We start from the raw sequence: 24,151 nt of genomic DNA, 5'->3' as shown, positions 1-24,151 counted from the left end.
GTTTATACATGGGACAAAAATTGGATAAAGTCTACGAGTGACTTTATCAACTCTAGCGCTGAATGCATCACAAGAGTTTTTAGTGCTTTGTGTTAAATAAAGCGTTCAGAGCTAAAGTGGACCAAGTCGTTCGTGAACTTCAGCTACGTTAGCTCTGAATGCCTAACCGCTTCGTGTATTTCACTTACGGTACTGTTTCAGCTGTATTTATATAAAACCAAAAATCATTGAAATTTTTCCTACTTTCATTTGATAAATTTTGTCGAGTATGCAAGAAAGTGCTGTTACAAACACCTCACTATTTATAAAACCTTTATTTCACCAGTTAAGGGTTAATATAGATGTCCAGCGCATTCTCTCTCGCCTTCATGACAATATGTGATGTTGAACGAAAGGCATGCGCTAAAGCATCCCTCTTTTAATCCGTAAAGAGTTTTCAAATTAACAGCATTTTCTAATCATTTACACTTAAAAATAATTTAGACCGCTCTGGTTTAAAATTAAAGTTTTCCCATAATTTTCCGAATTGTAATAAGTTCATGTGGCATCAGGCCAGTTACTTCAAACACTGCCGGCAAAGGGTTTGCCTTCAATACATTGTATAAGGAAAAGTAAAAATGAGCATTAAAAATGAGTAAATGCATTAAGCTGCTAAAATCCAGGTAGAGTACATTGCCCCCCCCCCCTCTCCTGAGATGGCGGGCCTGTATGAAATTTGAACTTTATAATATATACGTTCAAAAATTATAGTTTAAGCAATTTATTATAACTTTGATGATACCAAGTACGTTTTTGGAAGCATTATTCGGGTCTGTTGAAATAAAGCTGGGTTTTGGAAGCAGTTTAGGCCTTTATTGTAAGAATTCTTTTAAAATCTCAGTAGTGCGATAGCGTTGACGAAGAACCTAATCGTGAAAGAAAAACTTCTGAAAATTCATAGATCAAGCTGTTTTTGATAACAAACTCCTGATATTTAGTTTCTTCAACTTTGCGCCCACTACGTAGCAGAAATGTTGTTGCCGTCTCAATTGTTTAACAAAGAAGCTAGAGTTGAAAATCATAAGCTAAATCACTTGTATAGTTTGACCTTGTCAAAATCAAAGCCATAGGTCATAAACACATGTTCTCGCCTGCGACCATACAGACATTAAAATTAAGTTCGGAAATTTAAGTTAACTGTAGAAGAGGGAGTAGGATATAGTGGCACTAATTATTCGAGTACATATTTTAGTTAACTAATGTAAATTAGGGGAACAAGTCATTGCCTCATCTTATGAGGGAGTTTCAGGAGTTTAATTCCTATCATTGTTGCACTTTGAGTTAGGGGTATAAATGACTCCATATCAATCATTTAAAGCTGAAACTATCGTAACTGAATGTATGTAATGTTCTTTATTTTAATAATTGTGTGTAACTTTTAATTTAAACACTGCTTTAGGGTTAAACACATCGAGGAGGGGGGGGGGGGAATAACTCAGTGGCCAGCGTTACTGCCAATATTTCCTACCATAGCACAAACGCTTTAGAATGCATGGGAAAAACTAATATAAACTTTGATCCAATAAAGATCATATTTAAACTATTTTCAACGACATTTACGTACATGTAAAAAGTATTATGGGTATCTGTTGATCACGCGACAGCTTATGAGTTAAATCACATTAGGCATGCTTTGCTGTTTTAAATGTAACCAAACAAATTTCGTTCATTAAATTTTCCAATCTTTTTAAATTAAAGTATTTGAACTTCCAAGAGCGGGAAATAGCCTTCTTCCGTTCACTGGCCTTTTATCTGCTGCTATTATTACTGTTTTATGTTTATGAATCTTAATCCGATTATTTTGGATATTCTGCTTATAACTAAGGTCAAACAGTACAAGATTAGCATTTCTTGAAGTTCTGTTCAGTTTACCGCTTTTACATTTTATCCTTCCTACTTTTGAATCTTTCAACGTAACGTTTAACATAATTTAACGTTACTTCCAATGCTTTTTTCTGCAAAAAAATTCAACTCTCGAATACGCTCCATAACTTTTTCTAAGTGTCTGTTAAAAACAGTCTTCATATTGTACTTTTTTTATTATCTAAACCTATATTTAAATACTAGTTTGTTGTACATTCTCCATTTTCATGCTCTTCAGTGTCCCACTGTATCCCATGCCCAGTCCCCACTTAATACTACCTTTTGAAAAAGTTTAGTTTTCAAAACAATCCTTATTTCCAAAATCTAAAGATACAGTGCCAATATCATTTTCTGTATTTAAATCAACTTAAACTAAAATGAAATTATAAAAACATTAATGTAATTGCACTCGCCTGTATCCTACAATTGAACACAAACTTTTAAACAAATATATTGCGTATACTTATATCGCGCAGTTAACATTATTGAAGATTTAATTTTTCAAATACTGTTTTTGGTGAAAAGTAACTCAATTCGGCGGCAAGCGATGTGTACTGGCTATAGAAAGCTTTTAAAACTACGTATATCTCGAGTTTGCACCGAGGGTATAAGGAGAAGATTAGATACTAATCTAATTACTGGTAAACTATTTGCACTAATTGTTAAGAGTTTTGAAATATCCAAACTAGCTGTTTAAAGATTATATGGACTAAAGAATGCAATCGAACACTAATTAGAAAATGACTAGACAAAGAACAGAACGCCCAAGTTTTTGATTCTAAGAGCATCAAAGTATAAAATTCATTTACAAAGTCTTTTTATCATTTAAATAATGTAATAAGCGTCTTTCAATAAAGGTTTGCTTTTTTAATAAATGGAAATTTAAGTTGAGGAGAAATTCTTTAACATTTTAAAATGGTTCTGAAAAAGCATTTTAAGACAAATGATTCTTCATGCTACTGAACCATTCTAAAGAATGGAATCCTTGGAATAGTGCATGTTTTACCGTCGACTGGACAGAATTCAAAACTCGCTACTATGTAAAGAAAGAGTCAAAGTTAGTAAAACAACTTTTATTAAAATTTCAATTAAAGGAACATATTTAGAACTTGATTAAAATACAAAGTTAAAGTTCAACTCAGGCCCCTTGAGTAGCTCCTAAAAATAAAAAAGCAGTGTAAGTATTTTTAAAAAACTACACTAGTTAACTAGACAACATGCTTCAAATTTTTATGCCCATTGGGCACAAGACTAAAATCCTAAGTTAATTTCTTCAGAAACTAAAGCTGAATTTGTAACAATATTGCCCAATTTTCAGCGAATAGTGTGAATTATCACTCGAGTTCGGTCGCGAACTAACTTTTAATTAAAAGTAGTTTCTTTTTATGCTAATCTGAAGTCACAAAAGGGATCTTTAGATTTAAGTGGCGAGGTCACGTGTGTAGCACCATCCTTTGTTATGAATCGACAAGTTACCTAATTTAAGTAGAAAATTAAATGATTTTTGCATATAAACAAATATGCAACAGTACCGTAAGTAACATACATAAAGCTATCGGTGTAAACATTGCAAAATGTTTATTAAAAAAAGTCGCTCATCTGGGGAGTAAAACTCGTTTACGGGAGTAGTGGTTCTAGAACCGCAAATAAGTTGAGGGAATTTCGTTTCATGCATTACCTTTCGCATCTAAGAATTTTAAAGAGATTTTTTAATTTTCTAAGAATTTTAAAGAAAGTCCATAAGTTTAAAGAAATCTCTAACTTTTTGCGTAAACTAAGTTTAATTTGTACAGTTAAAATGAGATTTTCGTAATTCATCCAAATTTAGATTCATGAAATTATAAGTTTAAGATAAAGTTGTGTCCCCCCCTTCTTCCCTAAAGCAAAATAAAGACTGCACACAAACTTCAGGGGAAGGATGAATAAGCACATTTTGTAATAACTTTATCAAAAGATAATTTACTCTAAAAAAACTTTAGTTGACATAAACTTTATACTAAGTATAACTTTTATCCTCTACTAGGCTAACATTACTATATTTTGCTAAACCGGTGCACAGATACTAAAGATTAACCCAAACACATGCTTAACTCTGCTTTTAACTTTCACTTCATTGTAGTAAATTGTATTCTAAACCTACTTTCAATGGACTAATTCTGTAGTTAACTAACCTGATCAACCTCAGTAAGAATTGTTTTGTTAGAAACCGTTCTCGTATCTTGGTCTTAGATCAAGAGTGAAACAAAACCTAGAAACTGAAATAGTCAACTGCTCGAAGGCAATGATGTTTAGTACAAATTATAGAAGTTAATCCCTACAATCTAGTCGAGAAAGAAAGTACCTATTCTATTGACACGAGAAGTTCTATGAAATTCCAGCCTACCTCAGAAAAGCAATTTTTGAACTAGCTGATGTTAAAATACCTAAGCCTGAAAAGGATAAGCACCAATGGGGAACAATAAACCGAGGGTATAAAATTTCGCTTACAGATTATGAGAGAACACTTACTAGTTTCGAAGAAACTTAGATTGTGCTGTACGAAGTTTAACGAGTGTACGATAAATCGATGCCCCAAGTTGAGAAACATATACAAGCATCTAGTTTTGATAGCAAGGTTTCTGTCTGTAGAGTCAAAATAAGGAACAGCATCTGAAAATTATTTCAAGGAATGACGTTTATATAAAACAGTGACACAGAAAACTAGGTTGCAAAAGTTTAAAGCTAATATTCTTATACAGCCCAAAATCAAAACTGAATTATTCTCTGTTGGGAAAAAGTTCCATTGCCATAAAATTCTAATAAGCGGGATATTCCCTTATCCGGGATAAAAGTAACACGCATCAACGGTGCAGTACACTGAAAGTTTATTATATTAAGCGGGATCTTTTATCCGATATCCCAATATGCGGGCTTGACTGTATACAACAGTATGTATTTAAAAAACATTAAATAAATCTTTTCTTATGTTTAAATGAGTAAATAGCATTTCACATGCAGCCAGTTCTAATTCATCTTAAGTTAATAATTTACGATATTTGATTATTTACATAGGTTAAAAAATATTAAAACTGAATTTAAATTATAACTATTGATATTTTGCCGCGTCTCCTTTAGCCATAATCACAGCTCTAATCCTACCAGACCGTGTGCAGGCTAATGGACCCCACCAGCTATTTACAGTCACCGCAACAGAATCTTCTATGCAGCAAAACATTCAATTTGGTTGGTGGGAACTAAGTTCTGAAATCGTTAACTGTTAGCCATGTATGAGTTTCAAAGTGATATAAAAAGGAAATATTTCTGAAAAATAAATGCGTCGCAGCTAAAACTGAAGTTCTTACACAGTATTCCAGTACTTGTTAACCAAAAGATTTTGCACATTTTTTTAAGATACATGATTATCCTGCTCTAACAGTACTCGTGCATTCCCCATACCTTCGCTGATGTCTCAAAGCAGCAAAATAATGACTGCTTTTTACGCCGAATCTAACACCTCCTTCGTCTTGTCAAATTTATTCTAAATAAAAATTTATCATTGAATGAAATTTCCTTACTTCAGTTGCCCTAGATGATCTTGTTCTTCCAGAGTTCTGCGCGACTCGGCTCCATATTAATCTTGTTTTGGGAACCCGTGATTGAAGCTTCAATTTATGCAAATTTCCAAGTGGAGTACCGAGACTATTATATTCTTTCCCACCGCTTGTTTATTTAATCTCGCCGATTTAGTAGTTTTAAGGCAATTACTTTCGACGATTTGTTTTAATTTACCCTTATTTGAGACACTTGCCATATTTACCTCCGTTATCTAGATACGTTCTATGTTTCCGAAAAATTTTCAAACTAGCAGGTTGGAAAAACTTGCATTAGTCGGGTATAAAGCGTCTTTTTGTAGTATTTACGAATGATACACGATTTCGTTATTTTAAAAGTAACACCTTCACGACACGCTTTCAGCAAGATTTTCCGATCGCCAAATTTTAATCTTTTCGTAAACTATCCGTAAAAAGAAATTCGTAACTTCTCCAAAACCACAGTGGATTATTTTACATTAACACATTAAATATTTTACAAAGGTCAAAGACCTTTAAATTTTTAAATCTACGAAGCTGCCCAATTCCTGAATAACATATGCCACTGTTAATTTGCATTCGTTCATTTTTCACGGCACATTGACAAGTTTAAAACGTTACGTCATTCAATTATTTTGAACTTTGGTCTTAGTAGAATAAACTAGTTCATGCGCACCGATTATTGCTTAGTTTGCAGTTTAAAAATGAATAGTGTACCTAAAAATTTGTACATTTTCTTTTAGATCTGAAAAATTAATGGGCTTTTGATTTAAGAATATACGCCGCATCAAACTTTGTCATTTTAGAGCCAGAACTTTGGCAAAAATGAGCATTAAATATCAGAATCTCTATTGAAAAATTGAGATGTGCCACTTCTGTAGCTGGTGTACCGTATAAAAGAAACGCTGTTAAAATGGGATAAGATTTAGTTTTGCTATACTGCGCGTACATCGAATAGTTAAGATTATTTCTGAATAACATAAATTTCGACTACATTCGTTAGAGGAAATAGATCATGAATTTCACGTAATGTCATGAACACTAGCACTTATTTAACGGCAGCATTTTCCTATAAATCTCGTAAAAATGACCGATTAAGGTGAAAATTTTCAATCTGAAAATTCAAATTATGGGAACAAATTAAGATTTTCTTTGCACTCAGTTTGGCAGAAGTTGGAAACTATCAAAGCTAACCGAATTAGTTTCTTCAATTTAGAACCTTTAACTAGATTATTAAAAATACAATGTCACATTAACTCCGATTCCTCAATCGGGATAGTTTAATTATCACAATATATTCAACCAGGTAATGAATGACCAGTTCCACCCCCATTTAAGAACTAGCACCGTAAGTTTCCATTCTAAAATTAAGTTGACAAACTAGCTGAAGGTTTACGCCTAGCAAAAACTCGCAAAATACGATTTTTTAAAGTAGTCACTGAAGTCAAGTAAAACCTTTTGTTTATATTGAATATTGCTCCTCTAGAATAAACCCTATATAAACAGGAACACTATGCCTATTTTCAAAACGCAACTTTCACATTTGTCTTAATTTATTAAAACTGGAAAACGTCTTTAGTATTCTAAGCTTTATAGAGAGAAACTATCCAAAATCTTCAGCTTTACAACTAAAAAATAAAACAAGGTTTTTTAAATACAGCAGACTATATAAAGTGGCATTTTGCTGCGTTTGGTTAATCCAATCTAGTCAAACGCGGATAAGTAGAGTCTAAACATTTGTAGTTAAGGGGTCATAGTACCTTTCAAACCTTTTTTCTTAAATTTAAGTAAACTTTATGTTTATTGAAACCATAACATGCATACTTGTTTTGTAATCAATTGTCAAAATTTAAAAATACTGCCTTTTTAAAAATTCAAAAAATTTCAATTTTTAAAATCCTTAAGACTTATTATTGCATTAATTAAAAAATTTTTGCTAAAAGATCACTATAATCTCTAAAAATCTGCATTCATTTGCTTATGAGTTTTAGAAAACTTTCTGTAATTAATTATGTAAAAAAAATCAAAGTTTTTTTAAAAAAGAATTTGTTTTCAAAGGTTTAACATGCTCTAAACAGTTGAGTAATTTATAAAAAATACTTATTCAATGCACAGTTTTGTCAAATATGTTATCCCAATTGCAAAAAGCATTACTTTAAATCTGTATTTTTAATAGAAAAACTCTTGATGGTTTTCGTGTCCTTAGAAAACCTAAAAAGCAATTTAAAGTTTTTTTGCATAAGAACACATAGCGAGTACGGCCAAAAACCACGCGTAACTTTTTAAATATTTGAACTAAAGCAATGCAACTTTTCCCCCGTGTTCAGAATAGTTTTTAGTTTTGAAATAAGCAATAAGATTTTCTGATCGTTTCATCATTTGAGGTACTGTAACCCCTTAAAGGGTGAATATAGGCTATTTGAATTTCAATTCAGCATAGAATTGGAGGTAAAACTGTATTATTGTTATATAAATTAAGAGTAGTCTTATTTTTGCCCACACAGTCTATTCTCGGTAATAGTTTCATTCTATCGTTAATAGCTAAAAATTATAAGAGTCTACACCCCTGACTTTTCTACATGAACACGTGCGATGTTTTTAAATAACCTGCCACAATGTTTACCATAACCATACACCTAAATACCCATAAAAACATTTTAACTAAACGCACCAAGAAATTTTATACAAAAACTCGTATTTTCACGTCACATTATGTCACTCTCGCCTGGCGAAATTGAAAATAATGGAACCTTTAAACTTAAGATATTCTTGACCGCGAATAAGCATGGGTAATACAAACTAAAGTTAAAAGCAAGCTAGCTGCTTTGAGCAAAATTAAAATATTGCCTCCATTCTCTTCACACTTTCTTCAAAGCGTGCTTGTGCCATTCGCTGCAGCACTTCCACTGGCAATTGTATTTTTCCATTTTTAACGTTACCTAAATGTAAGGTTGTATAAGTCAATGTTCATTGTGTTTAGACAACACCGATTACGTTTAATAGCATTTGATATTTTTACAGTTGATTTGCGATTGTCTTCTGCCGACATTCCTGGCAGTTAGTACCAATATTGTCACCCTTGACAGCACAGTGCCCCGTTGTCTATAAAACTCAAATATTAAAACATCGTCTGGCTTTTATCTTTACAAATGATAAAATAGTGGCAACTAGTGAAATATTGAATATCAAACAAAACAGAAAAGTTCAGTTTGGGATCGAAAAAAATTCATTTACCGCATATTTCACCGAAACATGTGGTATACTAAAAAACTACTGAACATTTATTGCGGTTGTCCTTGAGAAAATAAGTTTAAATTTGAGAATTCAAAAATTACTAACTTGGAAGAGCAGGAACAATATTTAAGTAGATCCTGTCAATCTGATCCAAACCTTCTATAGCACTCTCATGAGCTTGGTAGTAATAAGAAGATGCAGTTTCTATCACCGGATTCAGTCTTCCAAAAAAGAAATTTATGAACCTTCTTTTCATGCCACCAACCATCTAAAAAAGTCAAGCCATTAGCGATCAATATTAACTTAATATAACAAAGGATCTAACCGAGCTTCAGTGATATTTGAATACGAAGAAAGTCTGTAAGGCGATTAGTTCGTAACTGCGATTATCAACCTGAAGTACTCTAAACCCTGCAAAGGATACGCGGGAAGTTATCAAAAAGTAACTGTAAGTAAACTGAATAAAGTTTGGCGAACGTTGAACCATATGCATTGGAGATTTATACACTGCGGCAAAATCATTGCAATAATGTGTTAATTTCTGAATCTGTATTGAAAAACCAACGACTACCAGAAAATGTCGTGAAGACAACTTACGACAACACTTCACGGTAAAGAGTTCAAGTTAAAAAAATGAATTAGAAATAAGTACGCCGAGAATGATTTGAAGGTGCATTCGACCGAACTAGCCACGTAACACATACATAAAACTTAAATCCTAACTCTCCCACTGCTTCCCGAGACTTCAGTCGGATTTTTAAAACTTAAGAAAGTTCTTAAAATAAATTCATCTGATCAAACTTTAAGATTGAGTTTTAAAATTGACTAGTTTGGTAAATTTTAATAGAACCTTATTTGATTTTGCCTAGGGTAACCTTTGTTCATGCACAACGGATACTTTGGCTGAAAAGGGTCTAGAAATAAAGATAACGACTATTATACCCTATTGCAATTACTGAATAATTGCAAATACACCGAGGAGAAGATACACTAGATGTGAACAAAAAATTGCGCTATTTGGTGACAAACCATGTGTTCGACTTTGAGAATACCTAACTATTGCGAAAGAGTGCGAATTTTATTTGTCGACACTTTTATTCTAGAGAAAAACCCGAAAGTGGTATGGCGGCAAACTTACAAGCAACCTGTTTACCTATTCCGTGAAAACAGTTTAGTTCAACAGCCAATTTCTTTTTCGCAAGAAAAGAAAATATACATTATATTATTTAAGCTAGTGTAAAGAATAAAAGTTTTTGAAAGACAAGGATAAGTCTATGCAGGATATCCACCTAATCATTTAAGTTTATAAACTATGAAGAAATTAGATACCGAAGCACTAGACCAACTTTTTAACAGACACTAGTACGTTTGTTCTCTAATTTTAAATTTACATTATAATTGAAAATACAGTAAGAAATTTACCTTTTTAACTGCAACCAAGGCAGAACTCCATGTACTTCCAGTAAGTACAAATTTCAAGACCTTGACAGCTACAACAAACGACATTGCTATCAATTTACTATTATAATCTTTAGTTCAGAGATGAGCAATTGTAAGAAATTCGAAGACTTGAATCTTACCAGTTTCTTCAAACAGTTGGGAGATTTTGTTACACACTGGATTAGCAGACTTCAAGCATTCGTAAAAAGGCTTTATAGGCAAGAGAAGAATAACCAAGAAATCCGTAAAGATAGAGAATAAAGAATCATCTGGGTCCACTGGGTTTTCACTTTTTGTAGATCCAGTAGTTTCTTTCTCAATCGATTCCTTCTCCGATTTTTCTGGATTTGATGGGATCGCAGTACTCGTGCTGTCCTCTTTACCAGTCGACTCGTTTTCCTTCTTTAAGACTTCAGTTTCTTTATTTTCACCTTCACCGAAAGCCATTTTAACTGAAAAATATTAAATTATCGTATAGTGGACAGCAGTAGATTTCAAAACAAATAACAATGACTGCAGTTTTTCCCACGTTCTACGTATGGAGTTTTAGTCCAGATATGCAGAAGTCATTTTTATCGACTTAAAATAACTAAAACATTTATACGCTAAGAGAAATAAAATACTTCATTACAAATGACATTACTTTTGTCAGCTGCTTAAAAGCATACCGATCGTTTTTATTAGAATCTTGGAAGTTTATGAACTGAAGAGTTATTGGCTGTCTTGACAACTTATGACATTTTTCGTAGATTTTAACTAAAATTCTACGATAAATTCAACCTTTGGGGTTGAAAACAAAAACATAAGTTCTCAGTTCACATATGCGTTATTTAAGTTATTGCGTACTTAATTATGCCTTTAAAGGAAAGCTTAATTTAGTATTTACAGTACTTGACACTTAAATCCATAAGTTCGAATCTAAAAGTTTTACCTCAATTCGAATCAACGGTTAAGATAAAGCCCATTTCAATAGAAATCGGAAATTGAAAGAGCAGATTTTCTCGAAATTAGTAAAAGTATTGAACTATGGATTTAAAACTTTGTTCTTAGGAAGCGACCAACTGTTGACTCAATTTGCACTACCCTAGTAGAAACTTCAACATAGTTAAGAATTACGCATGAGAAATGAACTTCACTATTGCATTAAATATAACCTAAGTAATCATTAATATCGATTCAGAAACAAATTGTTTTACAATTCCCATTAATCATACACATATTCAACTCAAACATACCTGAATCAACTAGAACTGTGTAGAAAAACGTGGGACAAAACCAGGACTATGATTAAAACACACTAAACGACTCCTACAAGGACCAGGTTCATTCAATAGCGTAAGCCATTTCCATTTCGCGTTTTATTGTACGTTGCCATGCTTATGACATGTCTGACGTAAACTTCGTCATTTTTTAACATTTGCATACAGCTCTGTTGATAAAAGGGGGATTGCAGTAATTTCTTAATTCGAGCGTTAAAAATATATTGTATGTTCAGCATAAATATCAGTCGCAAGTCTTTAATGATTTGCAATAAATTATTACAACACCTAATATCACGATAAAAATATGCATGGAGGGTGAATCAAATTATTTATTTATTAAAAAAGAACTGGAAGACAAGTATGAACATTGAACGTAGTATTTCATATCTTATTTAAAAATGTCTCTGTGGCTCTGTGATAGAAGCTTCGTCTTTTAAGCCGGAGGTCATGGGTTCGATTTCCGCCGGTGTCCTGGGTGTTATTTCCTTCCCTTGTGTTGTAAATTATTCCTGTGTGTGCCTGGAGGTATGGCGCTTGGCACGCAGACCTCTACTTATGGGAAGCTGTTTAGCTTCTAAATAAATAAATAAGTTTACAAGAAGGGGCTCTGTGGTAGAAGCTTCGTCTTCTAAGCCGGAGGTCGTGGGTTTGCCAGTGCCCTGGGTGTTAGTTTCTTCTCTTGTATTGTAAATTATTCCTGTATGTGTCCGGAGGCAAGGCGCTTGGCACGCAGTCCTCTATGTATGTGAAAACGTGTATAAATAAGTAAAAATAAATAAATAAGTTTAAAAAAATTTCAGAGTCTGTAATCATTGGAAGAAAGTAAATAAATGCTGTGTATTACAGGTAACATTCTGAAAAGGGCGTACTGAGAGGATATTAAATGGTCTTTAAATATGAAGGATGGAATAAGAAGACAAAAGTCAGAGACCGACTTGTTTTAATAATAATAGGTGTCAGGGGTTTAAAAGCTCGCATATCCATGACTGTTCAGTTCATAAAGATTAATAAAGTTCAGTAACTATCTCTTAAGAGTATGATTGGTTATCAGAAGGGTTGCAACAAAAGAGTAAAAATTAACATTTTGGACTTCTCCGTGGCAGAGCGACGGAAAGCGCTCGCTCTGACAGCTGCCTGAGCGCAATAAAGGAGGTCCTGGGTTCGGTTCGTGTGTCTTTGTGCAGAGGCAAGGTGTTTTGTTCGTAGTCCTCTGATGTATATGAATTTGTTCAGCATTTTGTGAAATAATAGTAAATTAAAATTTCAGTTCCAGAAGAAATTAAAAAAAAAAAATGTGCAACAAAGGCTGCGTTTGGAAATAATCCACCGGTTGCACCGCGTAGTTAGTCCGGTGTGGTTATGACGTATCTGGAATTTCTCTAGGAAGCCTGGTAGAACAGCTTTGTTTCCAAACGCTCGTGGTTACACCGCGGTAGCTCTAGTTCAGCAGCAAACGACGCTCCAATCAAAGCGTAACTTTCGTGATGGAGAAATCACGTGCGTTAAGATCAGAACATGAAACACGACTGGATTGGCCAACACAGACTTTGGGACGTTTGTGATCTCTCTAACCGCTTCCAGACAGGTTGCTACCAAGTCGACCGCCAGAAAACGACCGCAGCGTTTCCGAACGCGGTTAAGTGACATCACGGGTTCCACACAAGCGTTTCCGAACGCTTGCGATGGCACCCAGGCTACCGATCCTTGTTTCCGAATGCACCCAAAGTAATGGTAAGAAAAACAAAGTTAACGGTTAAATTTGCAAAAAAAAGTGGCTACACGTGCTTCGGAGAAAAAATTGTCATTATCATCAGTAACTACAGTTTCAAAATAAGTGGTGAAAAAATTTAATAACTCTTCAAAATAGTTTTGAAAAATTCGTTCAGTGGTAGGGTTGAGAAAACAAGAGGATTGTTTGAGCAAACAAGATTGTTTATCGTCTTCACGTTACCGTAGCTGCCATTCGCTCCTTTTCTTCACTTTGTCGTTTGTACATAACTAGCTAGATGAACCATCGTCACGGCATGAAAAATGACTTTCAAATGTCTTTACGGGAGCTTCGGCGAGCAATTTTTATCGCTTTTGACGATTGAAGTTTATGACAAGTAAGTTTTTGAAGAAAAAAAAATCGAGTCTCGGGTAATAAAATTACATACTATCTGTTGTTTAATTCGCATGTAAATCTTGCGTTTATTGAAATTTCTTTCTTTGGGGGGGGGGGATTCCTTCGGATTTTATTTATTTATTTATTTTTTTATTTATATTTTTTTTTTTGCGCTTGTTAATATTTTTGTTTATTTTCAGAAATTTTAAATTGGGAATGATTTTTCTTTAAATCATTCTTAAGATTATCGCTTATAAAAGAAACTTAAATGAAGTTGAACAGAGTTTGCTTTTCCTTTCTATATTGCCTGTTATAAAATAAATAGGCTTCCTTTTTTATTTTACTTTTTCAACATTATCTTTTGTTTGAAACTAAAATTGAGTACATTTTTTACTGAATAGATAATTTGATTTTTGATATATTCTACTTGTATGTGTGGCTTACGTTTAAAGTATTTAGATTTATTAGTATTCTTTTTGTTTATTTAGTGTAAATAAAAAATCTTGAAAAAATAAAATGAAATTTGTTGTTAGACCGATATTATAATTGATGGAAACGCAGAGCAATCAACTATAAAGTTTAGAAATTTGAATGAGAAAAAATAAATAAAATCAATGAAATCTTTAAATCTTCTCTTTAATTCTTGATCAGAAGCAAATTAACTTTAAAATAAAGTCTGTTAAAAATGAACAACCTTTTCATGTACGACCAATATCATTTCTCGTTACTTTCAAACTTTGAATTTTCTATTTCAAATTTTTTACAGGACTTTTAAGCCAGACTAGGAATATTATTAGTTATCACTCAATAGCCAAACGCATTCGCAATTGGTTATGAAACATTTGTTATTAGCTGAGTCAGTCAGTTGTTGAATTTTGAATTAAGTAGCATTCTAGAACGTGCTGCAAAAGCGCTGCATTTTTCGTGAATTAGCTGTTATTGGTAATCAGTTGATTAATGAAGTTAAGTAGCTATTCTTAGCAGTAAATAATGCAATGCTTTTGAAGAACTTTACAATGTAGTCAGGAATCAGGAATGAATATTTTAAAGTTGTTTCTATTTATAAACTCTAAAGATATTAGAAATTTCTCTGGTTGTGTTTTAAAAGACTAAAAATATCACTTTGTTTTTAATTTTCGGAATTGTCATAAAATAACGTGTAAATTTACGATTTATAAGAAATATATCAACTGCATTATGAAGCATTACTTTTGATTCACACTAAATGTCCAATAATATATAGCAGTCATAGTTCAATCTACTTTAAAAAAACTTAGTTTCCCTTACATTTTCTTTTTCTACTTTCCGGTAGCGACGATGAAACATAACAAGAGTTCTTCTTTTAAGAAGAATGACGTAAAATATGAGGGTTGGGAAGTTCAGTATGTTACATGATTAACGGCGGTCATTCCCATCCTACAGAAATAAATGTTTTTTTTCAAAAGCGAATATTTTCAGCCAGCATTCATTTCGCAAACGACTAAACACAAAATCATTGCATTTTTATTTCTTTCAAGAAATACGTGTAAGAGATTTTTTTTCTTGACAGGTTTCTTTTAAAACAATTATTACGGTGATTAGTCAGGCAGTCGTCAATATACCAATAACCAATGACAAATCTTAGTCATTCACGGTAACTTTTATCCATAATGACTCCGATTCCGGACATATTAGAGCATTGGACTCCGACAAATTTCTCCTAAAAGCAACAGTTCAACTCCGACTAAATAAGTTCAACTCTGACTTCGCAACAATGGTAGAGTAGCGGACTGGGACGGAAAATGACTCCGATTCTTAATTCTAATTCCGACTCATTTTCCAATAAATTAGTTCGACCCCACATCCCTCATTTCAACTAAACCATTCATAAGCCATTAATGTTATTGCAACGAGCATAGAACTGAGGAAAAACTCCCAAATATTGTACACTTATTCAGAATTTAAAAAAAAATTATAAAAATAGTTTAAAATAAATGATTAACCTCATTAAAAGCAATCCTGCCTTATTAAGGTTATTTTGAACTACATGCAAAATTTGAGGTGAAGTAATTTTTGTTATTAAGAGTAACGCAACTTTGAGCCACAAAAGTAAAACTTCTAAATGTTTAAAATCTCCAAACTTTTTTTTTTTCATAGCATTACCCCAACTCTGACTAAGACTCCTTTACCCCAAAATCAGTTCTACTCCACACCTCTGATTTTAAATGCCCCATTAACATCCCCCATCCTTTAATGTTGCTGCAAAGAACATAAAACAGGAGAAAAGCTCCCGAAATATTGTAGTTATTAAAAATTTAAAATAATTATAAAAATAATTAAACTAAATGATTAACCGGGTTAAAAATGATCCTGCCACTATTTTGAATCGAGTGAAAGATGTGATGTGAAATTAACAAAAAAAAAATAATAATAATAAAAGTAACGCAGCTTTGAGCCGTAAATGTAAAATTCCTAAATCTTTAAAATCTCCAAAGTTTTATTGAATAGTATCAAAAGATTTGTATAACCATAAAATATTACAATTTAGGACGAGAGGTTTTGGTAGCTTCAATTGAGCATTTGAAAACACCTTTTGAACAATTACTTTCCGATTATACAATCAGATGCATATAATGTATAACTGATTGCATAAAATAAAAAGTTGGGGAAACACATTATGACCTAGCCTGTTGATTCAAGCATTTTGCCATCTTTTGTTTCTTTTGAAGTCAAATAGTCAAATATACTGAAAGAATGAAGTGGTGCAAATATCCACATATTTTTCAAAGTTATTTTAAACGGTTGTAGTAATGACTCGTTCTATTGTCGGAACGCAACAAAAAAAGTTCAACTTTACGGAAATGTTACTAAAATTATTTCCATACTTAAAAGTCGCATATTTTTTCGAAATTTTCAAAATCATAAAAATAACCCATAAAGCTGATACATCAAAGTTCAACTCACATCTGATAAGATAACTATTCATTTATTCTGTAACATCATTTATTTCTTACTGGTGAGATATCAACAGGTGTACCAGCCCTCTAAACTAAATTTGGCAAAATGTCCCAAGTTAGGATACTGTCCCAAATTTGAGCACTTGACTATAAATACTTAGCAGTAGCGAGATATATAAGCAAGTAAAAATTATTGCCTTCTATTTATATATTTTTACAAAAGTTTTTTTTACATAGTTTCTAATTTCCCGTAGAATAAAAGCGCAAAATTCATTTTGCAGGTTTTTTCATATTGATGAAAATGTTTTCTTTTTTCATTATTTATTCATTTCATTTTTAATTCTTTTATTCATTAAAACGAAGTTTAGTTTTTTTGCCATTAAATTGTTGACTCGTCATTAATAGGGTTAGAAAAACCGGTCGTTACTCATTTTGCACATAAAAACTTCAGTTTTGATGAGCGTGATTTTACATCAAACCCTAATTTTTGACGCATAATTTTTTGTTAAAATGTTTTCGACGGCCCAAAATTTAAACCCAGTCGCAATTCCTTACATTTACATTTATACATTATACATTTTGTTGGTAATAAATAAAAGTACGTTTTTTTTTTCAAATAACTTGAAACGAGTTTCTTAACACTCATTGGTGTCACTAAAATTAATTTCTAGCACCGGGTACATGAGCATTGAAAATATAAATCTTTTGGTTTCCGAAACCAGAGCTTTTCATTGGTTGGACTAATAAAGTTGTGAAGAAATCACTTTTATCTTTCTCGACAGATTAATGTCTGGAATTTCTCACGGGAAATTATAGCTTTTCACATTATTTATTACCTGACTCTGTGGAGGGTTCAAAAGACTCCTTTCTATTGACAAAAGTGACAAGCGTAAATTTTATGCTTTTTCTGTTCTCCTGCTATCATTTTCCGTAAGAAACATCTCTATTGTACTGTTTTAAATCGTACCTTGTATTTCCTTTTGAAGCCTAATTTGAATTTTTCATTTTATAAAGTTTACGCAAAATTTTCTGTCGCTATTCAACCAAGATTTATGAGAAAAAAATTGTTAAAATTTTTAAGTCCCCGCAGTGTGACAGTGCAGATAAAATATGTTTGACAGTATAGTTGGAAAATTCATGATTGCGAAAAGGTGAGGGAAAAATAGTCTGGGGATCAACAGTTATGTTTTAAATGAAGATCTTAAAATTCTCCGTTGGGTTCTAAAATCATCATCGTAGACAATTTGCTGATAAGTAAGTAGTGTACTAGCGGAAGACGGCTCTTTTCGTAGCAAAACGTGCAACTTTGGCGCACCTAAAAAATTGTAAGTGGAGCTTGTACCCTCTGTGATGTCTCAAACAAAACTTTTTATAATCCAGGCATTATGACACAAATATGCAAAATTTTTTACAGACCCATTGCGATCTCTTGATATGGTCTTTTATTTTGCCAGGGTCATTCAAAGCCAAATGACTATCAAAGGGATGAAGTAAAAAACAATGGCATAACTCCTGCCAGCGCAGGGCAGTATTGGATAGTCTAAAGTCAACTAGACAAAAAAAAAACTAAAGTAATCCAAAGTTAAACCACATCGTTTAAGATTACACTCAATAACTGCATGAAGATCAACATGAAAACCTAGTCATCATTCGTACCTGATCATAATACATCGCATTCATGGAGTTATTTCTTCCTTCTTTGGAACACTTTCGCCAGGAGTCCATTTTCATTCATTACTTAGCAAATAAATCAAGTTAATAAACAGTATTAAAAGCTTTATTTAGACAGAAGTCAATATTTATCTAACTGATAAACTTTCTGTGACAAATGCAACTTTTAATCGACTTACCTTCATTAGCATTCATAATTTAACATAATTGACTTCACTGATATTAATGTTACTGTGTAATTGATATTCATGACAAACCGACATTTATCGTAGATTATTAAAAAATAACTCATTTATAATATTTAACAATCAGTTGAAGATTCTAACCTGTACTGTAAAATGTGGATGAATATGAATTGATGTAGCGTCATTGGAGATAATTGGGATTTACATTTCATGTAAGACTCCTTGAGAGTAATTGTGCATGAAAAATTCAAATTAAGTGCTATTTTTATGGAATAAAATCATGTTTTCTATCTCCTCAGCATGTTTCTATTTACCATATAGACTAGCAAATTAATGAAAACAGTGATTTCCTTTCCTATGGGGTAGGTGTAAGTACAAAACTAATGTTTACACTCAACTAAGAGACTTAAATAGCTCCAGAAAAAGAAGGAATCATACTCGAAGTTTGTGTGTATACACACAAAAGTAAAATCTGCTGTGTATTGTCTTCCGAAGGGATAGAAAGTATAACACGATAATTTCAATCTATTTGCACCATTGTGCAATGCATGAGTAAATGGAAACATTATAATTCCACAACAAAAATGGCACTGAAGGTGACATTCAAAATCAGATGTTTTTAATAACATTCTTCATGAGGAATTAAAGTAGTTGAAATTACTTGTATGCATGGTATTTAAATGCCTAACTCGAGACGAAAATTCAAGTTTACTTAGTTAAACAACTTTTTTCATAGTGCCAGTTAAAAACAATGATGACACCTACACAATTGCTTGGAAGCACTCTGAATTTTCAGAACGTCCTTAGGTTGCAAAGGCGTCGTTAAACTATATTTTAGTTTTAAAGTCTTCGAAAGTTTGTTTAGTTTTAAAACTAAACTATAATACTCGAACAATTGTTTCCATTTCCTCCACGTTTCCACTTACATCAACTGACCTTAATGTAAATGTCCAGTGTAAACTTTGACGGAATTGAGTTAACTGTTAAAATGCAACTTGCTCAACCTATTTGTAGAGGTGTTGCATTTTTACGTAAACATTTGCACTGGATTTTCAACTTTAGCTTTTAATGTTTATAATTTGACTATACGTAACCCTTATATATCATTAAGTACAGTACAACCTCGATTATCCGGACTAAGGGAGACCAAATCCGGATTTAAAAAGAGATCCAGTTAATATGGGTTCTAAGTAAAACCCGTTCGTAAATAAGCAGACTTAACTGTTATTACAGCAAAAATTGATGCTTTGTAACGAAATGACATAACATTGTTTCTCGCAAAGACTTTATTAATAGTTCAAGTGCAGTGGTGTCGGCCTGCATGACGCTCCAAATGTTCGCCATGTTGTTTAAATGATATGAGTATAATTTAATCAAAATATAGAGCGGGTATTTGGTGCATTTATACTAGTTCCTTTCTTGCTATCGTAATTAAGCATTATCGTTCAAGTGAATATATTTTTTATTTTAAATCTACAATATTTATCCGGATAAACCGGAGATCCGGAAAAACAGGCACCGAATAAACGAGGTTCTGTAGTATCAACTTTCTAAAAATATTGTGCTTAAGAACTAACGATTAGTACGTGTTGCGGGTGTGATTGTACGATCACGCCCGCAACACGTGCAAATCGTTATTTTTGAAATACAGAAATATTTTAGAAAGTTGATATGAAGATTAGATGAATAAAATGGTATCTATTTTTCTTATATTCCAATACTAGCTGTACCCGACGCGCGTTGCTACGGCAACAAAAAAATACATCATTATACTGATTTTCATGACAATCGGTTGAACGGGGCAGAAGTTGCTACTCTGCAGTGCCACCTATTGGCAAGTGGCTTCAATGAGCATATAATGCATCTTCTCCGTGGAAAAAAATATATATATAGCAACTTTCATAATAATCGGTCCAGGTATCAAGTGAAGCCGTGACTATACTCAAATTTTGTACTCACGCAGTTTGCGAGATCAATCTATCGCTAAAAATATCAAATAGAAAAAGTTTTAAATCCCCCCGTTGCATGAAAAGCCATAAAACATTAAAGAAAGAATTTATTTGTTCAAACTCGAGAAAAATGGCAACAGCTAACTTCTTATCAATGAGATCTTTCACGCGAATTAATTTCTGCAGCCGATAATTTTATTCGTATTTATCCAATGAATTGTGACTTAAATTGGAATAAAAAAGGAACTATCGATCGGATTTTTTTCGAACTGGTCTATAAACATTCCCAGTACCAAAAATAACAAACGGTGAAAGTTTCAGCCAAATCTGCCGGGTAGTTTTTGAGTTCATGGATGACATACAGACAAACATTAATTTATATATATATAGATTAAAAAAAATAACATCCAAAGTTTTAAAGTCCTGGATTAAAGTGCAAAAATGTCCCATCCGACCCAAATGGATTAAGCAACCTATATTTACCCACTCCTTTATACATCCACTTGCTTCATTATAAAATCGCAGATTACAAAAATGAATCTTTATATAAAACCAAATTCGCTAAACAGAAAGAGATTTCATGGCGACAGAGACTGAAAACGGTATTTCAGATTACTCGAGCTCGAATTATTACCCTTCCACTATATATGCATCAGGTGTTTTATTACATCTGATGCAAGTCGCCACTAGATGCAATAGCTCTTTTTTATGGTTCTTTACGCGGAGTCCTGAGAATAATTCCCATGGCCCATTTCTTCTTATGCTTTTAAAACTCTCAAGTTAAAAGCGTTACGCTGTTGTTTAAAGATGTCGTTTAGCTTTTTATGGAACTTTTCCCGAGAACTTGTGGATTTAATTACTTTAAGGGGATGGCGTAAATGCATCCTTTCTGGTATCTTCTTTCGGAGTCGCTGAAAGTACTTTTCTACTATTTCGATTCTTGAGTAAATCAAGTATTAAAAATTTTACTTTTGTGACCAATATTAATGAATAAGCAGGCTTTACACAAATCCACAAAGTGTACTCTTAAGTAATTACAAAAACTCCTTCCTAACTTCTTTGATTCTTAAAGAAGTCTCAAGCTTTAAGTATCAAAGAAATCCTATTCCGAGTCACAACTGACTACAACTGTATTTATGTCGAGGACTGCATACTAAGTGCCTTGCCTCCATTATTTTATATACCGATAGATGGCAGCACCATCACCGGATCGAACAGTTAATGAGAATTTAGAACTAGTCCAGGAGCTAATAGCTACCTGGTGCTAGCACCCCCAGAGGTATCGTTTCACTTGGAGGACATTGAGACCACGAGCATATTTAACGTCGCCCAGTCACCTTTAATGACGACGGTGGGTCTTCGACCATCGAGGTTCGAACCCAGGACCCTCCGGCCCCGAATCCGACACTCTAATCAAAGAAATACAGAGCCATTTTAGGGAATTGGGAAGGCGCTATTTCCCTGGTTTTGAGAAATTAGTATAAACACACATAAGACAGTGAGAAGAAAGGGAATGAAAGTGACAAAATTAAATATTTGCAGATAGCCATTACAGAAAAGTATAGAATGTATCTTTATTCATCAGTAAGTAGTTGGTTCGAAGGAGGAATTGCTTATAACACGCCAAAAAAGATTAACTGCCTGCTGAAGTTACTTATAAAGTGTCTTTTAAAATATGATCGCTTGCTTTTGTTACTTTTATTTTTGAAAAGTTTTCAATTCAGAAATTGTGCAGTTGTATGGTCATTTGAAATTAAATAAAACTATATAAAGAATGATTTTTCTTTAAGAAATAATTTTTGTTTTCTTGGTTTGGGAGTTAAAAATGGAAATCAGTTAGAAATTAATGATTTTTTGAATTTGAGAAACATTGAAAGTTTAGAGGGGATGGATCAAATGGTTTCTGTCTATGTAGATCTTGCTACGACTCTTCTGAACCAAATATGAATTACAACTTTTTATTTTCTTCACTGAGTTTGTGTACTTCATACTGTCGATATTGCTAAATTCTGGTTGGCATTACTCTTCTTTCTTTTCTTCACTTCCTTCTTTCTCTGATAAGTTGACTTCCGATCAGATGAAGCTTAAACGATTCCACTTGTTTGAATAGAGCTGAGAAAAAACCACTTTGCTTAAAGAAAACGATTAGTGGCGTTGTGGCAAGGAAATATCTTTCTCGGTTAAAATCCAAACTTAAATGAGCTCTTCCACTGTCAAGCACCAAGTTATCAGAGCCATGATACATATTTTTTTTTTTTTTGCAAGTTTAGATTTATACATTCTGCAATTTTCTTTAACTCCATTCGCATTGCACGAAGAATAAACATTGAAAGACTAAATCAGTAGAAAAATTCAACTATTCAAAGACATATTCAGTACTGAAAAACATATAATTCGACAGATAAAATGAAAATTAAACAAATCAGCAAGTAAAATATACGAGGAGTCAAATTCTGATAAGATTTGCGCATCAACTTCTCAAATAACCTTTTTTTTTTTACTAAGATGTATTGATGTAAGAATGGGTAGTATACATCATTATTTACTACAGTCAGTTAAGGTAATAAGACGTTTGCTTCACCCAGGTGTTTTGTCGTAAGTAAATGCTAATTGTTCTTGGCACACTGCCTATTTTTTATAGGAGGTAACCATTAGATAAGGTACTTGTGCAGTGAGCTGTGTTAATAACATGTGTCAGTGATTGGTGGTTATATTTTTATTCTAGTTAAGTGCATAATGGTGTTTTCAAATAAATCCTAACGAATGAGTGGGAAAAAGCCGCAAAGTAAAGAAATGTAGAAGGACTTTTTACCCGTGTTAGCTCTTAAGAAGTTATGTTATATTAGGGAATTTTATTATTTGCTTACTGTTTGCTGTTATATTTAGCCATATGATACATTTTGGCAGGGAAATATAGTTTATTTCCAAAATTATTTTACTTTTCATGTGCGTTGCTTAGTATTGCACCATTAATTTATATTTCTGTAAAAATTAATATATACATTTATATTTATATTTTACAGTTTCTTTTACTAATAATAAAGTGAGAAGTATGTCTGTCTTTATGTAAATATGTACGTATCAAGATTATTCGGCCGATTTTGTACGAAATTGGACACGAAATGCTTTTTAATTCCAACTTCGTTATTTCTTCTCCAATTTTGAAAGCTCCTAAAATTTCGCTAAAATGCGGATTAATTTTATTCATTACATTCAATGACAAAATATAAGCATAATATACGAAAGATAAACATAACTGACTTAATTCTGTTATCACATGATAAAATTTTATCAAATTTGTATTGTTTTTGAAGGCATAATAAATTTTAACACTAACTTGGCAGTTTATTTCGAAACTGAATGGGAAGGAAAACAATGTTCATTCAACCAAATTGTAAGATTAAGTAAAAATTAAAACCCAAGTAAAAAAATAACTTATCACTGTCCAAGATTTTTAGGAGGTAAAAGCAGAAAAAGAACTTAAAATGAAAAACAATAAAAAACTTACTATTTGCTACTGCAGAAAAAAGCTTCAGATTTTATAGTTCATGTTACATAAATAGTTCACATTTCATACAAAAAAAAAATAGTAATTAAAAGAAATTCAGGTATAAGATTCCTGGCTATAAGATGCATTGTGATAAAAACTTTAATAAAATTTTCCAGATTAAGATAAGAATGGTTGAAATCAACAGACTGAGTGACTTATTTAATTATTTTTTAGGGAAAAAAAACAGCTTATGTTTTTAACTTTAGCAGATGGGCCAGTTTTTTGTCCTCAGTAGAATAAGACCTTTTTTGAGAGTAAGAGATTCAAAAGTAAAGATTTGTTTCATCTATAAAAATCATTTTGAACATGGGAAAAAAATCCAATCGCCGAAATTTTTGAAAAGACGGAA

At 32.5% G+C, this 24,151-nt stretch overlaps 1 protein-coding gene across 1 annotated transcript; it reads right to left on the bottom strand.

Moving 5' to 3' along the window:
* Positions 1–9,586: 9,586 nt before the first annotated feature.
* Positions 9,587–20,851, bottom strand: LOC129231189 (uncharacterized). Its single transcript, XM_054865436.1, has 4 exons — positions 20,736–20,851; positions 10,286–10,597; positions 10,128–10,195; positions 9,587–9,619 (listed from the first exon to the last, which is right to left on the bottom strand). Exons 1-4 carry the CDS (start codon positions 20,749–20,751, stop codon positions 9,587–9,589), a joined length of 429 nt encoding a protein of 142 aa, XP_054721411.1. The 5' UTR covers positions 20,752–20,851.
* Between the last annotated feature and the right edge of the window lie 3,300 nt (positions 20,852–24,151).

The sequence above is a fragment of the Uloborus diversus genome, chromosome 10 (assembly GCF_026930045.1).
Source record: "Uloborus diversus isolate 005 chromosome 10, Udiv.v.3.1, whole genome shotgun sequence".
NCBI classification, from domain to species: domain Eukaryota; kingdom Metazoa; phylum Arthropoda; class Arachnida; order Araneae; family Uloboridae; genus Uloborus; species Uloborus diversus.
The sequence above is the reverse complement of the archived record's forward strand: the minus strand, read 5'-3'. Positions and strand labels throughout refer to the sequence as shown.

What these genes read in the sequence shown, in the direction of transcription:
- LOC129231189 (XM_054865436.1), bottom strand. An exon ending in CCAACTGTTTGAAGAAACTG is followed by an intron (nt 10,196 to 10,285) that starts GTAAGATTCAAG and finishes CGTTTGTTGTAG; the next exon opens with CTGTCAAGGTCTTGAAATTT. An exon ending in CCTTGGTTGCAGTTAAAAAG is followed by an intron (nt 9,620 to 10,127) that starts GTAAATTTCTTA and finishes CTTTATTTCTAG; the next exon opens with ACCCTTTTCAGCCAAAGTAT.